General features: G+C 36.8%; 2 protein-coding genes across 14 annotated transcripts in view; one reads left to right on the top strand and one right to left on the bottom strand.

Moving 5' to 3' along the window:
* CEP295 (centrosomal protein 295) overlaps positions 1-11,178 on the top strand; it is a 56,293-nt gene extending 45,115 nt beyond the window's left edge. For 2 of the 6 annotated variants that reach the window (XM_080643072.1, XM_080643076.1), the window contains 12 exons: positions 140-292; positions 3,193-3,296; positions 3,819-3,918; positions 4,315-4,563; positions 5,341-5,480; positions 6,340-6,517; positions 7,148-7,800; positions 9,303-9,434; positions 10,252-10,336; positions 10,453-10,617; positions 10,711-10,804; positions 10,876-11,178. In XM_080643072.1, coding sequence (XP_080499198.1) covers positions 140-292; positions 3,193-3,296; positions 3,819-3,918; positions 4,315-4,563; positions 5,341-5,480; positions 6,340-6,517; positions 7,148-7,800; positions 9,303-9,434; positions 10,252-10,336; positions 10,453-10,617; positions 10,711-10,804; positions 10,876-11,062 — 2,240 coding nt within the window. In that variant the 3' untranslated portion in view covers positions 11,063-11,178. The remainder of the gene's footprint in view (positions 1-139; positions 293-3,192; positions 3,297-3,818; positions 3,919-4,314; positions 4,564-5,340; positions 5,481-6,339; positions 6,518-7,147; positions 7,801-9,302; positions 9,435-10,251; positions 10,337-10,452; positions 10,618-10,710; positions 10,805-10,875) is intronic. The other 4 variants (XR_013959136.1, XM_080643073.1, XM_080643075.1 and 1 more) reach the window with 4 other exon arrangements.
* The window catches only part of TAF1D (TATA-box binding protein associated factor, RNA polymerase I subunit D), a 51,626-nt gene continuing 41,070 nt past the window's right edge, over positions 7,157-17,712 (bottom strand). For 2 of the 8 annotated variants that reach the window (XM_080643079.1, XM_080643078.1), the window contains exons 6-14: positions 17,237-17,406; positions 16,185-16,230; positions 15,194-15,245; positions 14,968-14,999; positions 13,476-13,822; positions 12,528-12,574; positions 11,904-11,970; positions 11,494-11,529; positions 11,089-11,246 (exon numbers count right to left, since the gene is read on the bottom strand). In XM_080643079.1, coding sequence (XP_080499205.1) covers positions 17,245-17,406 — 162 coding nt within the window. In that variant the 3' untranslated portion in view covers positions 11,089-11,246; positions 11,494-11,529; positions 11,904-11,970; ... (4 more) ...; positions 16,185-16,230; positions 17,237-17,244. Of the gene's footprint in view, positions 7,289-11,088; positions 11,247-11,493; positions 11,530-11,903; positions 11,971-12,527; positions 12,575-13,475; positions 13,823-13,852; positions 13,905-14,967; positions 15,000-15,193; positions 15,246-16,184; positions 16,231-17,236; positions 17,407-17,712 lie in introns of those variants that run through there. The other 6 variants (XM_080643084.1, XM_080643080.1, XM_080643083.1 and 3 more) reach the window with 6 other exon arrangements.

The raw sequence follows: 17,712 nt of genomic DNA, 5'->3' as shown, positions 1-17,712 counted from the left end.
TAGTAGTTATAATTTTGTTGCTCTATAGGTCAACTCTTTGAGTTTAGATTTTTGCCCGATAATATAAATTTCCATTTTTGTTTTACTAGTGCTAGAAATTTAAGCAGAAGTCTAATGAGTCTATTTTTTTCCCTACTAGGTAATCTAGATTTTTATCAAGACAGAGACCCCCTAAGGGTCTCTATAAGTCGAGAACAAAGTTTTCTTGGGACTCCATTGGACTGTGATCCATTTGCTCATCCTCACCCGATTGCCCAGGAGAACATCTGTGGTGACAACTCTAATGAAACAGGTGAGAGATAAAGAAATTGAAAGTGGAATTGCTGTGCACAAGATATTTATTGTAGTGTTATTTGTAATGAAAAATGGTAAATAATTCAGTGACTCTTTGGGATTAGAATCATTATAGTGCACCCATACTATGCAATTCTGTGTAGTTTTAAATGATGGGGAAATCTGTGTTCATGCATTGAAAAGTATCTGATCATAATCACCAAAATGTTGGTACAGGTTTACTATTTTTGAAGACTGGGTTTTACTTTCTATTTTACATGTTCACCTATAGATTTTTTTTAAAATAAGCATGTATTCTGTAGAGAAAAAATTGAATGAGAGAAGTGAAGTGTATTTACAGAATAATTAATTTTGCTTTTCAATTGTTTCACTAAATAAATGCTAGTAGGAAGTATTTGAAGGTATGAGATTTTTATAATTGACAACCTGTACAAATTTTGTGTTTAAGCCTTTTCATTACAATTCACAGTTAATACTATTAAATATTATCTTTCAAAAATTCTATATGTGGCTTTCTACATGAGCTGTTTGTTTTCTTTTAAATATTTGGAAAATAAAAAGGGTTACAAGAAAAAAAACACATTAAATAACATAATTCTGCCACCCAAAGACAACCAGTGTTAAGTTTCTCACTTTCGTATTTATGTATGTAGATAAGCTGTTTTACATGTATATTAGGCTTACTAACCATACAAAGCATAGTTCTAGTAATGCTTTATTAGTTCTAAAGCAACTTTTAAGCAGTTACTTTTTCTAACCAGATTTCTTTTTATTTTAGCTGTCACATATACTTGAGTAATTCTCCTAGTTTTATCTACTATGAGATGAGAGACCTTTTGTTTTTGAGGATTTATAGAAAAATTGACTTTAGCATCTTTTTTTTTTAATTGGAGATTGAAATAACTGCAGAGGATATAATTTCCAATAAATTACATATAGTTTTTGACGCATAAAGTAAACCTATTATGTCATTATTTTAGATTTAGCTAAAGGAGACTTGTATTTCCTTTTTATTCTACCTGTTGATGCCCTCTAGCCAAAGACTACCAGGAACACACCTGTAATTGAACAAAGCTGCGGTTTTGACTTGTTATAGTCAAAGGTAGAAAGCCACCACAGGGAACAATGAGATGTCTCAATAGGGTATTTGAAAGAACTTAGTGGACCCTGATCGGGTAGCTCAGTTGGTTCCCAATACATCAAGGTTTGTGGGTTCGATCCTTGGTCAGGGCACATATACAAGAATCAACCAATGAATGCATAAATATGTGGAACCAACAAATCAATGTTTCTCCTTTTAAATCAGTAAATAAAAGAAGAAAGGACTTACTGTAAGACTTGGACTTCTATTAGGTGATTTTGTGAAGGATTCAAGGAAATGGGCCCCTGTTTATTAGTATTGGATGTTATCAGGGAGCAGGGTAATTCTATTTTGGGGTACCTAAAAAATTCTTATTCAGGAGGTAGGAATAATGGGATGAAGCTAATTAAAGCTGTAACTGGTAAAGAAGCAGTAGTCACGCATATTAGCCAGGATGAGATGCTTGGTAATATTTGTGGTCTGAACTCTAGATTCATGATTTTGTCTGTGTTCAGAGATGAGAGTGGGTGGTCTGATTTTTGCCTTGATCCATCATGGTCACAGAGTGGCCTTTTCTGATATTGGTGTTCTGTGGAATTGTTATGTGTAACAGAACACCTGGGTCTAGCTGATAGATAGTGCCAGATCAGTTCCTGGCTGCCTTTCTCCTTCTCATATGCATCCCCAGATTTCTATTGTTTCTATCTTAGAAAGGAGGGTCTTAGTTTTGTTACTTCTCCATTCCCTCCCTACCACTTTATTCAGTTCCTCATCACCTCACCTTTCTTTCTTTCTTTTTTTTTTTTTTTTAAATATATTTTATTGATATTTTACAGAGAGGAAGGGAGAGGGACAGAGAGTTAGAAACATCGATGAGAGAGAAACATCGATCAGCTGCCTCCTGCACACTCCCTACTGGGGATGTGCCCGCAACCAAGGTACATGCCCTTGACCGGAATCGAACCCGGGACCCTTCAGTCCACAGGCTGACGCTCTATCCACTGAGCCAAACCGGTTTCGGCACCTCACCTTTCTTAATAGCTTTATAGGTGGTATTGCTAACTTCAAGCTCTGTACCTATTGCTTTTGTAGGAAAGCAGGAAATGGTGTTTTACTTCTGAAGGAAAGCAAGAAATGTTGCCTTCCTCATAGCATGGAAGAGTGCTCTGTTTAAGGCTTTGCTTTCATCCCCTTTTTAGGGACATTCTAATGGGTCCCTACTCCCAGTGAACCATTTCCAAACCAAATGATTTCAGGGACCTGTTCATTGAATTCTTCAATGTCTTAAATAACTGATCTTGCTCCTTTCTCCAATTTTTTTAAAATTTTTTTATTGATTACAGAGAGGAAGGTAGAGGGAGAGAGAGCAATAGAAACATCAATGATGATTGAGAACCATCGATTGGCTGCCTCCTGCACGCCCCACACCAGGGACCGAGCCTGCAACCCTGGCATGTGCCCCTGACCCAATTTTTATTTTTCACTTCTTACCACTATTCAAATGCTACCCTCTTCACTTATTTCTCCTCTTGGGGAATCTTCTTCGTGTGTTATAGGGCTCTCTTCAAAGGGTTTTATTCATAAAAAAACGATGAGAACTAGTTTTCCAGGGGGAAAAAGTATATTGTGCTGACTAGTAAATGTTTGAATAATAAAATGAATGGGTTTTTTTTCCCTTTTAGTCTAAGATAAGGCAACTCTACGAAGCAAAAGATGAAAAAACTTTTTAGGAAAGCAGGAAATGATGCCCTCTGGAGCTAAGAATTTGATTTGTCATAATCCAAATCTTCCTCTCTCCCCACTCACCCCCTTTTCAGTCAAGGTCAAAGAGGCTGTGGTTGAGAATCAGGCAATATTAAGTTATGCCGTGGACAAAGAAGAAAGTACATATCTGAGTGCAGCTGTGAGGCCAGTTAATAAGGTTGGTAATGTCTTAGTGTGCACTACATTGTTAGAGCTATTTGGCTTTATATTCTCTTTTGTTTAGTTCACAGAAGTTGTGAAATACTAGAGTCTGTTCTCTGAGATCTGCTCCTACTGAAGTGGATCAGTGATGAAAATAGCCAAATCTGAGCATCAGAACACCTTTCAGTCTACCTGATGCATGATCTCTATAGTTCTGAGAAGCCAAAGTATAAAGTAGTTTAAAACAATAAGTGCGTGTGTGTGTGTGTGTGTGTGTGTGTGTGTGTGTGTGTGTGTAAAGGTGACAGTGGATCACTGAGGACTTGCTGATGGATGAGTGAGATTGGGGGAGGGTGGGACATGTATGTATGAAAGGCTGGTCGGGTCTGAGCAATGATGACAAGGTTTGACTACTGAACTTCGAAATTATGAAGGTTTCTATACTTGATCTGAGCTCAGAATTGATAAATTGCTGATGTTTGGGTTTTTCTAGATTTTTACTTCTTACATTGTGATCTAATGTTCCCCTTATTTTTAGGCTGAAACACAAGAGATTTATCATGAGCCATTATCTTCAATAACTATTTCTACTGGAAGCTTAAGTAATGAAAACACAGATTTGAGCTTTACAGATCCAGGTAATAATGTCAAAATGTCTGTAAATAAATTGAAAGACCAGCACCAGTTCAGTTGTAGTACAATGGTGAGAGCAAGCATTGCTTTTCACATTGTGCTGAGAGGGATTATTTTTTTTAATTACAAAAGTAAAGTTTTTATGTCTGATAGAATATTGGATAGTATGATATTCTAAACATAATTGGAAGTCACAGGCATCCTTGAGGATGCTCTGTGGATCCCCAACAGTACTTTGAGAAGTATCCACTAATGGTCACATTTTCCTACTCGGTGGGAAGCTATCTCAGCACATTTCTTTATTGCACTGGTTCCTTATCAATGTTGCTATACCTCTCACCAAAATTTGTCTCTAAGTAAGTAACTAGCCATTAAATATTGTCATTAATCTCAATTATTAGAGTTGTTTTCAGAGCATGTGGACCATGGGGAACAAGGATCTACCACTGGCAAAGAAGCCGCAGCAGCTATTTTAAGTTCTACAGTTCCTCCATCACAAGTTATTTATCAAAGGCAGGACTCTTGGGATGTTCTTAAACCTCTGTCCCCTGCAGCAGAAAAATTTATACCCGGTCAAGCACACATTCAGCAGATGATAGACAAGTACATAAATGAAGCAAATTTGATTACTGAAAAAACAGACTTGCGGGGTAAATTATCTTGAACACATACTTTTATATAAACTGTAACTTTTAGCTTTTTATCCTTTTTAGTTTTGAGTGGTGATTGTTTGAGCTCCATGTTTTTATGGCCTGCTGCAGCACAGTCATGCCATGGACAGTGTTGAGGGACTTGGAACCAGTTAGACTCACAGAACAAGAGCTCAGCAGATCATCTTCCAACGTTGGAAAGTTAGCTGTAACAGCTTGAGGGCAGTATGTGTTGTCGGTATTGAGAACAAGAATTCAGAAGTCAAGCAGACGTGGATTCGACTCCTAGTTTGACCATTTTACTAACTGTGAGACCATGGGCAAGATACTCTTTCATCTTCTATAAAAGAGGGGTATTAGAGATGAAATGGAATAATGTACTTAAAGTACAATGTCTGGCCCATAGTAACACTCAGATTTTCTGTTTTTAATCACTGAACTGAAATGCGCTAAGTCAGAATAACAAAGCTTATAGCAAAGCAGTGATCACAATGGCCTCTTATACCTAATTAACCTCATAAAATTTGGGGCCTGGTAGAAATGGAGACATATTTGTGAAAGATTTTGATCATTGAGAGTGTCCCCATTTCTTATGCACTGTAAAGTAATAGAGGACGTAATTTGAAAACTTCTGTTGGTAATGAAAAAAATGGAATTTTGTTGAATGGGATTTACCTAAAAATAAGTTTTTATAAATATGTTCTTAGTATTACTTTTCTAGGCTTTATTTGAAAAAGAAATTCATCTTTTTTTTTTTCCTCCTCAAAATTCCAACAGTTGATCTTGACTTTCCTGAATTGGAATACATTTTTCCAAGCTTGCATCGTCAGCTGTTTAAACCCTTGGAACCACAGCCAGATTTTGATTTGTCATCATTATCCTCCGGGATTTCTCAGGAGAGCAGAGACTTTTACCAGGTATGTTAAAGTGGATGCTTCATTTCACTGAATTGCCAAAAACAGTTTGTCAAATTTTCTTCCTTTAGAACAGAACAGTGGTTATTAACCTTGGTTGCCAATTAGAATCATGTGGAAAGCTTTTAAGAATCCCAGTGCCCAGATTGCACCCCAGACCAGTTAAATCAGAATCTCTAGGAGTATTCAGATATCAGGGTTTCTTTTAAAGCTCCCAAAGTGACTCTAATGTGGAACCAAGATTGAAAAAAGCTGCATTAGAATTGTAATTCAGTCTTAATTAAACAGTTCAGGTAAATACAATTTTGCGAAATTTAAAGTCTCTTCCTACCCAGTAAAGGGGTTAAGACGCAAACCACGGTCTTTCTACTTCACATCCTGACATCCTGGGCTGCGTACATAATTCCTGACTATCAGAAAATGATGTCAGCTCTGGCTGGTGTGGCTCAGTTGGTTGAGCGTCATCCCATCCACCAAGAGGTAGCCGGTTCAATTCCCCTTCAGGGCACATGCCCCAGTTGCAGGCTCACACCCCAGTAGTGGGTATGTAGGAGGCAGGCAATTGATGCTTCTCTCGTCGATATTTCTTCCTAATATCAATAAAAACATATTTTTTAAAAAAGAAAATGATCTCATCATCTTCTAAACTCAATCTGGTTAATTTGTAATTTTTTTCTAGATAATCTCTTTTTAAATGTCTTTTTCATATTGACTAAAATGGAAGAAGTAGGTTTGAATAAGCAAATTATTAGTGTGATAGTCAATTGGCAGTTAAGGAAGAGTAATATCAAAGGAACATGATTACTGACTCAACTTGTAATACGTAATCATCACTTAGCATTTCCCTGTTGTTTTCCATCAGAGCTCAGAGGTGTCAGGTGAAAGCCACCATGCAACTCTGTCTCCCAAAAGAACAGCTTCTTTTACAGCACTGAGGAGGACCAGCCTGCCTTCTCCTCTTAACACAAGCCTGAGTCAGCAACCTGACCCTAACCTGACTCGTGCTGCAGCTCTGAATTTTGGCACAGAAAATATTGAGGGTATGTATGATTCAGCTACAAAAAGTTTAAAACCTAATATATTTTTCTTGATTGTTTGCATCCATTTTCCTTGGAAATAGTGCCTAACAATTCTTGGTTTTTCTCCATTCCTGTTCTCACCTCTGCCCCCAGTGTTACAAGTTTTTTCTTTGTGTATTCGTTTGAATAACAGAGGTAATGTATGCTTACTTGGCAATTTTCAGAGTAGTGAACTTGATAAAATAAAAAAGTTCTTGCTCAACTTCCCTACCTCAACACTTAATCAACAGCTTATCCTCCTAAAACTTTTTGCACAAATTTTATGTACACATAAATACACAAAGTACACGCATATTTTAGTTATAACAAAATCAATATTTGGTTCTTTTATGAGGGGAAAATCTCATTGTGTTGAATAGTCATATTTTAAAAAAATAATATTAAAATAGAAAATACATGGTGGTGTGAGCAGTAGAGTTATTTGAAAGTCACTGTGACCACCCTTTAGCTTTCTATTCATGTTTATATATATCAACTTTCCTAAAATTATAGGAACTAACCTTTGCAATTTATGCAAAGTATTAGGGACTGTATCTCTACCCAAGTTTTATAACGTACGATGATTAACTGACCTCTTAAACTTAATTGCAGGATCTGAACAATCTTTTCAACAGCTTCTGCCAGAATTTTCTTCACAGGAGGGAAGCCAGCATGCTGATCTACCAAGTATTTTTAGCATTGAAGCAAGAGATTCTTCCCAAGGCATGGAAAATCAGTACTCCTCTGAACCGACTGAAATATTACAAAATAAGGGGAAAAATGTTCATTTCCAGCTCTCTGTAGGAAATTTGAAAAGTTCAATCTTCAGTTCATCTGCTGAGGCTAATGTATTTCATCAATTAAATATACCACATAGTACTCCATGTGGTTCTACCACTAGTGAGTGCTCAATGAAAGACCAATTAGAAGGCCAAAGAGAAGGACTGGGCTTTGAAGAACTATCAGAAAGAGGGGTTGATAAAGTGTTACACAGTCAAGGACTCGCTGAACAGAATAAAAATGAAACCTGTGGAGTTTTAAGTGTAAATCTACATGTACAGGAAATTGACTCACAATTATGTGTAAGAACAGTGGAGATGGGAACTTCAGTTCAGATACCACATACTATTCAGAATGAAAAATATTTTGAGAACTCTATTAAAGCAGAAACTCCAAAAATCATACCAAACCTATCTCAGCCATCACAATCAGAGCTATTTTTCACTTCTGGATCATTTCCACTACAGAGCTCTATTCCAGTCTGGGTAAGTGAATTCTGCATTGTATAAATAGCATTTAGAATGCTTTTCTAATATTTTTTAAAAGTAATATTTGTGTTTTAATTTTTTTTAGTTAAGATACTGGCCAAAAAATGCGCAAACATTATATATATGTGTGTGTGTATGTATGTATATATACTACTATATATGTATATATACACATATATACATTTAAGTATGCATGTTATAATTTAAGAGTAATTATTAAAAGAGTAAAAATAAAAGTTTCCAAACCAGCAATTAAAATATGAAAACACAGAAAATAATTTTAATTCAGTCAAAGGCAGAAAAGGACAAAATAATATTCAACAACAAAAATTAAACAGCATAAAAGTCCAAACCCAGGGGGACTTTTGAAACAAATTTCAAGAGAAACAACAAAGCTACTTGTTAATATACCGAGATAACCAATTTTGTAATAATCAGAAATCTCCAAATTTGGAGATCTCTGAATTTTACTAAAGATTTTCCTCATATCCCTTCTCAGCTTCGCTGAGGAATGTTGACCAGCCCATGCTTCAGCACTTTTCAGTGTTCAACCCCATTGCACTGCATTTGAGTCAATCCAGTGATTCTTCAACCTTTTCCATCTCATGGCACACATAATTACTAAAATTCTAAGGCACACCAAAAATGTATCTTTGTGGATCTGATCAAAAAAAATTTGTATGATTTAGATTCCTTCACACCAGATGGCTTCTTGTGCATTGGCTGTTGTCATTTTCTTATTTGACAATCTATAAGGGCAAAGAGGTCAGTGCCTGACTAAATGGCCACAGTGCACCAGTTGAAAATTGCTGCAATAATCTATTTTGTTTCAACTCATCACCTGAATATAGGATTGCTTGTCAACATCTAGACCACAGACATGATTTGGCTTTTAGATTTTCTTTGTAAATTCTCATTTAGTTTTTAAAAGTTGGTATTTCCCTTAAGAAATTAATCTGGCAGCAGTGGCCTACATTGGGCTTCAACCCATTAGCGCTACTCCCTTTAAACAGACTATACCAGGCATCCTCAAACTACAGCCCGTGGGCCCGCTGAGGACATTTATCTGGCCCGCCGGGTGCCGCTGCCTGTCCTGCTTAGCCGACTCGTCCCGGGCCCACAGTGCGCATAGGAATTTGTTCAGGTTTTTTTTTTTTAAACTATAGTCTGGCCCTCCAACGGTCTGAGGGACAGTGAACTGGCCCCCTGTTTAAACTTTGAGGACCCCTGGGCTATACCCTCTGGTTCCCCGTTAACCTGTACTCATCTGCCTAGCCCTGTGATCCTTTGGGTGTGTAATCCTTGCTGAAGGTATTTTCAATTATCACATTATTTCAACCATCCCAGAGTCCTCCAGTATTTCTAAAAGTAGGGGTGCACTGCTACTTTGTTGTGGTTCTTCCTCCAAAATGTACATTTTCACATATTCAATTGTTTAAGGCCATTACTTTTGGACATGGTTTTCTTGATACAGTTTTTTTTTTAATTTTACTGCACAGGAGACAGAGTCTGGCCACGGTATAATGGAAGAACCAGAACTTACGTTAGTAAGCACCAGTGACATCAGTATTACTGAAATGGATTTTGCAAACTTATCCATAGAAGAAAAGGATGAAGCAAAAAGTTTTCAGGTAAATGTCATAAATACACTTGATACAGCAACCCATAGCCAAGAATTGGGGAACATAAAAGGATACTGGTTTATTTCACTTTTCTTTCCACAAGTCCATTCTTTTTTCCATTAGAATTGTCTGCAAACTAATTCCCTTCCCTATATTGTGGTTTTCTGCAAGTGCAATAAACTACAGTGAACAGGCAGCTTATTGTGCTCAGAGCAGAAACTGACAGCTGACAGGAAATGGAAAAGCCTATCATCACCACCACCCCCTCAAAAAACATACCGTGTAATAGTCCTTAATGTTTTACTTTTTACAAATTCGAGCCAAAACTGGTGACACATGCCAGGGGAGATCTCAAATGCTCCTAAATACATGTATTTCTGATGCTCTGGATTTCACTCAGGCTTGGGTTGGAATTGTTCCAAAGCTGAGGCAGCAAAATAAGGAAATCTGGAACTGAAATGGATATAAAGTGCTATTCTATTGCTTTAGAAATTTATTCTGAAAATAAGACTATTTCAAATACTATTAAATGCACATTCCCTTCCTTCTACCATAAGCAAACCATTTATTTCTTGCCTGGCTCATAATGAATTCTAATTTAGTAAGGGTTAATTGATTATATGCAAGTGTTTTTGTGAACTGATGCCTAATCAGACATAGGATGGGAAAGTAGGCTTGGCTTGGGGGTAAAGCTAGTCATTACTCTCTAGTACAGCTGGCCAAATCAATACTTTCCCTAGCCAGAAAAATTCAATCCTAAAGCTGAACAGGGTTTACCTAAATTTTGCCATACTTAAGATTTCATCTGTGACTTTCTTGCAATTAGGAGAGTGAATTTCTGCCACTTATACCAGAAACAGAAAACTCTGCACCAGGCCATTCTGTGGGGAAAACAGCTGTAGTATCTGCAGGTATGCCTTAAACATCTGAAATGGGTCAGTGAATCCGAGGGCTAGTGAGAGTTCCGAAGTTCCAAGCTTGTATGTTGCTCAATGAGGTGAAAATAGCTTCAACTTTTTTCTACCAGAAACCCTCTCAAAGTTTACACCTGCAACAGGAAGCTTACAAGAAGCATTTGCAAAGAGAAAAAAATCATTTATAGAGAGATCCTGCCAGAGACAGAAAGAAATAAGGAATAAAATACATGTCTTTAGAAGTCCTGAAAGCCAAGTAAAGGCAACACTTTCTATAGGTAAGTTCCAAAAACATGTGTATCAGTTTCAGAAAGGGAATCTGGCTTATCACATTATTTGAATCTGGCTCATATTACTTGTTCTCTGCTCAGGTTCACCTGTGAGTGGCCTAAAAAGTAAAGTTAGAGTGTCACTTCCCAAAGACAGAAAGACTGCACAGGCCCTCAAGCACCAAAGGACTCTAAGGTGTGTATGTGTGTGCGCTTTTGTATTAATGTTCACATTTCTGTCTTTAATTCCACATAAATTTCTTACAGGTTACACAATCAGTTAGCTGAAGTAAAACGGCAAAAGGAAGAGAAAGCAAAACAAGAGGCTTATGCCCAAAACAGGGCTAGAGCAAAAGAATTTCATAAGGTGAGTAAGGTGCAAAGTGGTTTTTCATGTCAAAGGTACACAATTGAAACTAAATTTTACTTTTATTCCCTCCACAGAAAACACTAGAGAAACTTCGAGCCAAAAATACATGCTGACTTTCTACAAAAAGTATAGAGGGCTTTTATTATTTGTAACATAGGCACAATTATTTAAAGTTAATAAACTTTTATTTATTTAAGGAATTTCACATGTTCTGAGTTCTTCCACTGCCTTAGTTTCTCCTGAGTTTGAGTCTTAATCATCTTACTCCCTAAAAAAAAGAAGAGTAGGCAGTGGTTAAACTTGGAAAATTTATTTACGTTCCCACCTCACCAATCACTGATATGAGTAGCTAAATCATGTATCTCTTCAGGACAAAATAGACACTATTGAGAGTGTCTATTACATCCTATGGAGAAATTCAATTTTAGGTCATAGCGTTAAGAGCTCCTGGTTTTAGTCCCATAAACTCTCTTTGAAATGACCCATAAATTACTATTTTTTTAATGTGTACATACCTTTTTTGCTCAATCCTGATGTCATTTCAGTCAGTCCTATATAACAGGAATAGAGATTATCATGATCACAAGCTGTATGGTAACTGAGAAGGATTAGCTAGACAAAGGACATCAAGGCCCCAGACATCTAAGATGGCTATCATCACATCTTACTGATTACCAACGGCTATTACAAAAACCTCCTATAGCTTGTGTTAGATTTATAGTGGACAGTGATCTGGCAATGTAAATTAAAGTTAGTAAAATGTTCCCAGTAGGCTGAATGCTATGCTATCAACATAGCAGAAAAAAAAACCTATTGGAGAAATGTTTTGTGGTCATGTCCACGGCAAATGAGAAACTGCATTCTAAAAGCCTTGGTAATGACCAGTATACTTTGGTGTGGGGTAAGATAAAGACAAATAACTTGCCACAATCCTTTTAGTTGAGCTTCTTTGATCTACACTTGAATATGGACATTCTCCAAAAACTCTGCACCTATGGAGAAAGATTTTAATGTTCATATTGGACTAAATTTTTCAAAATACATTTCATTAGGGTCCAAAGTACCCTGACAACCAGTTCCCAACTAGCATATATTGAAAGTTCCAGGCTTGAAACTGAAAATAACTGGGATAAGCATCTTTTCAATCAAATTAAATATTGGGAACAAATCTGTTTTTAAAATAAGACAATCCATTTCCATTCATAAAACTCTCATAGGCAATGTTTGTTTCAGGGAATGCTTATCTTAGAGCTTTCATGTTTTAAAATATTTATTATGTAGATGGATGTTCAGATGGCTATTTTTCATTCAGCTCATTCAGAGCAGTTGAACATTTTGCCCATCATCATAACATCATGCTGGTGAACAGTACAAAAAACAGCGGTCGGCCTTTTTAATGTCCCATCTTCTTTTGTGGGAGTAATAAGCCACCAGGATGGGCTACTGTAATAAGTAAATAAATGCAAGGACATTAATACTGAAATTTTAAAAGAAGCTTAAGTCTCCTGTAAACTAAGAGGGAGTTTGAAGGGAAAAAAAAAAATCTTACCTATAATTGTTGGGAACTAATTTCCTCAAGCAATTTACTTTAGGGCCCTAGAAGTATTAAGAAAAACATCGTTATTTTAGCAGGTGATATAAGATATACTATTCCTTAATTGTTTCTGAAATTGAAGTCTTATTACTCTACTCATTGAGCCTAGCAAAAAATGTTACAGGTCTCATTGTCACCACTGTAATAAAATTACTGTGATGGAAGCATAACCTGTGTCTCAATGTAGCCACATTAACAAATTTCTGGACACCATACACAAAAACAGTGCCCATTCTCATATAGAATGAGGCTTTATAAGTTTTTCTCCAGCTTATATGTACACTATGCAAAAGGCTTTGACATCTGTATAGAAGTTCCTGCTGACACTTGCTATCGATAAAGGAAAGAAACCCCTAGAACAGGGGTGGGCAAACTTTTTGACTCGAGGGCCACAATGGGTTTTAAACTGGACTGGAGGGCCGGAACAAAAGCACGGATGGAGTGTTTGTGTGAACTAATATAATTTCAAAGTAAACATTACATAAAAGGGTACGGTCTTTTTTTTATTTCAATAGTTTTATTCATTTCAAACATTTTAACACCAGCGTTGATGCTAATGTGCAGTGGTGCATGTTAACACAAATGTCCTGTAGCACGCATTTTTACAGGCGCAAGGGGGAGAAGCAAACGCAGCGCAAAATGCATTTGTTTTGCCGCTAACACATGCGGTTAGTGGCCACGGTAGCGTTACTGATACCGCATCTGTATCAGCAAAAAAATGCAGCCACAGCATGTCCTCTGTGTGTCTTTTTCCCTGCTGCGCGCATCCGCAGTGGGAAAAAAAACTGCAGTGGATACAAGCCCTAAAAGCTGAAAGTCTTTGTTGTTTTATTAACAAGTCATTGTGATGTACAGAATGTGGGAACAGGAAAAATTGTGTTTGAGTAGAGCTCTTAATCTTACCTCAGAAAGGCTCTGATACTGTGCTCTCCAGGGGCGTGTCTCCCTACATCACCACGGTAACATGTCTACGCATTCCCAGGGTGATGTCGGGAGACGCATCCGCGGGCATTACAAGGAGCCTATGGAAGACTGAGAGGTTGTTCCTTCTAATGAATGGGCGGATATAAATCTGCCCACTCAGAAGGAGCTGCGGCCGTGTTTCCCGACGTTGCCATGTTAACACTGCTGCTGGTGAAGGAGCGGAGGGGAGAGCAAGAGAACCCTCAGCTCTTTCTGCTCCGCGGGCCGGATAGAACAGCCGAACGGGCCAGAACCGGCCCGCGGGCCGTAGTTTGCCCACGGCTGCCCTAGAAGCAACAGAAATGGGAAAGGCTTACATGGTTAGGGTCTGAGTAGATGGATCTGCCTGTTTTTTTAATTTCAGACACCCTAGAAAAAGACAAGTATTAGTTCCTACTGAAGATTACTTATGTCTAACTGAACAGTAAAAACTGTAAGAATGTCTCAATAAAAATACCAGGTTTAACATGCACAAAGCCAAGAAAACCAACGATGCCAGATACTGAATTTATATTGCACTGTCTTTTGAACACTCAGCAGGAATAAACTACTGAATGCAGATACCATGCAGTGCATTATGACTGAACTATAAACACTTCTGTTTTAAGTATCTGAAGATTAAATCTCATTGTGACAGATCCAGAAGCATGTTAACTGGCTGACAAATCTCAAAGAGGAACAGAGGGAGGGGGAGATTAACCCAAGAACTTACTGTGCATAACCCATGGACACAGACAATAGTGTGAAGGCCTGGGTTGGTGGGGGGGGGGGGAGGGAGAGCATCTATAATACTTTCAACAATAAGTCTTAAAAAGGGAATTTCTAATTGTCATTTCAATGAGGCAACCATATTAATGCAATAAACTATAAACCTAAGTCACTATTCTCTTTATCCTCTTTGCAGTAGAAATAAAGGTTACCATTATTCAAACTGTTATTAGGTGGAAATCCTTTGCTATTTTAACATATCCAAGTCTGCATTACTAGGATGAATGATATGGAACTGTCCATTTAATTAAAGGGTGCAAAAAGGGAGGGGACATTTTCATTTGGTACCACCCCTAGACATGCAGTCTCTTCATCCCCCCGCCGCCAATTTTGTATATAAATACAACTATGGCAAATATTTTCACCAAAATATTGGCAATTCTGCTTTATACCTAAACAACCATTAGTCACAACAGTAATGGAATGCAGTACAGCAGTCCTCGAATTAACATCCTTTTGTTCAAGGTGTCCTTATCAAGTTGAGATGCCACAGGAACTTCTCTCATCATTTAGCCTATTGTCAAACTGGCTTCCTTATACATCATTTCACTTAGTTTCAGAACCTATCAATAGTGTTAAGGGAGAACTTACTCTACTCACAAATTGCATTTTTTCACAACTTTGAATCCTTAATAAAGGAAAAGAAATTAAGTGTTCCACTTACCACTAAACATGAGTAAGTGCAAATCTTCACTCCTACAAGATAAAACACCAAATAAAAAGATTGACAAATGTGTGATTAAAAACTAAAACTTATACAGTGCTATATTCAGCTGTCAGAATTATGTTTTAGTTCATGTCTGTGTCATTCAGCAGTTGAACAGTTAAATTCATCATCTGAACTGCAGTGGTACCCTAAGGTTGTCACACGGTCACCAGTTAAAACTTACCTAAGCTATCACTCCCTAGAATAGTACAGATCTTCAGGATATACAAAAATACCTAAGATTAGAAAAGTTAAAAAGATTATTAAGTCTGTTGCAGTTTTAGCAGCTGTCTTGTAATTCCTTCCCACAGATCTAACACACAGTTCTGTGAATAAAGGAAGCAACATATTTATTCTATGAGGCGTTTCCAACGATGTAAGTCTACAGAAAAAGACCCATCGGGATAGACCTCAATCGTTTATACATTTTAAAAGGCATAAGCAAACCTAAGTCTCTAAAGGAAGACAATGAGAATTGATCTGCTCCAACCATTTGAACTCAAAATTATAAAAATAGTCAAGCATCTCCAAATTTGTAATAAACTTTAAATTATCCCATAAAATTAACCACAAAGGATTCTAATAATGATGCTCAGGAAGTACATACTGACCCCCCCCCCCCAAAAAAAAACATACAAAATGGCAAGTAGCTACTCTAGATAACCCAAAGGAGAAATATCCATGTATAAATTAAAGTATTGATTTTTTATGAATTTGGTACTGCCATCTCTCACCTATGAAATTCCCAGATTACACAGTAAAGTTAACGTAATTTTTGCCTCAGAAAAGAAGATCTATATGAAGTATCTTCTTAGCTACTTGTTATCAAATATAAAAATACAGGAAGTTTTAATGTGGCTTTATATTTATGTTCTTACCATTTGAAAACTTTATACCATCTAAACTTATGAAGTAGTGTCTTGTGTAGTCATTTCTAGTATTCTAGTATTAAATCCACCTCTATAGCCCAACTTCCAGTTTTGGGACCCTTTCCTGCAAGTAAAGTGAGGCTGGCACAGTATCCCTATATAATGGTGATTCCCAAGATTCATTTTCTGAAATTGTCCTAATCAGAAGTTAAAAGTTGGCAGAAAGTCTTTCAATAATGAAACCTGTGGAGATTTAGATTATCTGACAATGTGCTACATTTAAACAAATCTGATCCAAAAACTCACCTAAAGAGTAAGACATAAATCCAGATATTGTGTTCAAGATAAAACCCTAATAAAAAAAAGAAGTCAACTTTGTTACAGTGTTATCAACAGCAAAATTAAAATACTAAAGCAGTATGGTTGATACTTCCCTTATATTCTATGCTTTTTAAGTTATTAATCCTAGTCCTGGAACCAGTGTTTTAGGTATCATGTTCCTTCTTATATGTATCAAAACTCATACTGAACAATGAGTTCTGGGTTGCAAAAGAGGCTTTATTTTTAGCACCTGTATATAGTTTTTGTCCACAAATTACAAAAACAAACACAAGTGCTATTGTGAAATGCAGTATATTTAGCAATATAATCGGTAATATTTATGGCGACAAGAGACGAATGATAATATTCCAGGCTGTCAAGAAGGGGAAATTATTAAATTATCAGCACTGAACACTTGACAATCAAGATCACTTTTGTCTGAATAAAACTGGGATAAAAATAAAGGTTTCAGATATCCTAAGAAGGGTAACTGACTGGTTGTCATTCATTAGTGATAAGACTTTATTTTTAGGATTACAATCTCTACACTTGGATTCAGTGCTCAAATGATACCTTTAAGCTCGTAGGCCGACATAAACAAGTATAGGCAATAGCAGTGGGACCCTTTTAAAATTTTTATTTTTATTTAATCCTCACCCGAGGACATACTGAAGAGAAAGGAGAGAAACATCGATTGGCTGCCTCTTCAACACGCCAACTGGGGATCAAACCCACACCCCAGGTTATGTGCCCTTACCAGGAACCAAACCAGCAACCCTTCAGTGCACAGTATGACAACCAACTGAGCCACTCTGGCCAGGCAGTAGGACTTTATTATTTTACAATAGATTATTTCTGCTACGAATTTTTTGTAAATGCATAATTTCACTTCAATTTTTCTTAGTAATTATTTCTTATTCTTTAAAAGTTTCTCAAATTTGTTCAGAGGTGCTTTTTATTTTCACCATGGCAGTTTTATCACTGGACTGGCATATATATTATTTCCTGTAAAGTTTCTTTTTCTCTAGTGTCTTTACCTTGACATTCATATTCCTATCTCCTTTTCCAGGTCATTCTGTCTTCTTTCCAATGTTTTTTGGACTTTGATACTCTTTTTAGACAAGGCAGCGTCTTCAGTATGTTCTTGCTCTAAATATACATTCATCTTCTTTGGTAATTCAGAACTCATTATGAAATAATTATTCTCCTGCATAAAAGATACCAATATTAAGCAATAACTAAAACTTTATTGCTTTCTTAATTACACATAACTGAGTTATGGAGACAACATCTAAGATGTTAAAAATCCAATTAACTTTTGCTTTTATTCTCACATGATAGCCTAGTATCAAACCTAACTAACAATAGTACTGAAAAGTCCATGTCACACTCAACTACCCAAAAAACATTTTTATTCTTGCATTTCCTGCACCAAATATTAAAGCCTTTCCAAAATTAAGCAGGGAGTATAAGACAGTAACTACTGCATAAAATTCTTCCTGTACCATCTGAG

Source organism: Plecotus auritus (genome assembly GCF_963455305.1).
Source record: "Plecotus auritus genome assembly, chromosome: 9".
NCBI lineage: Eukaryota > Metazoa > Chordata > Mammalia > Chiroptera > Vespertilionidae > Plecotus > Plecotus auritus.
This window is presented reverse-complemented; position numbering and strand designations above follow the sequence as displayed.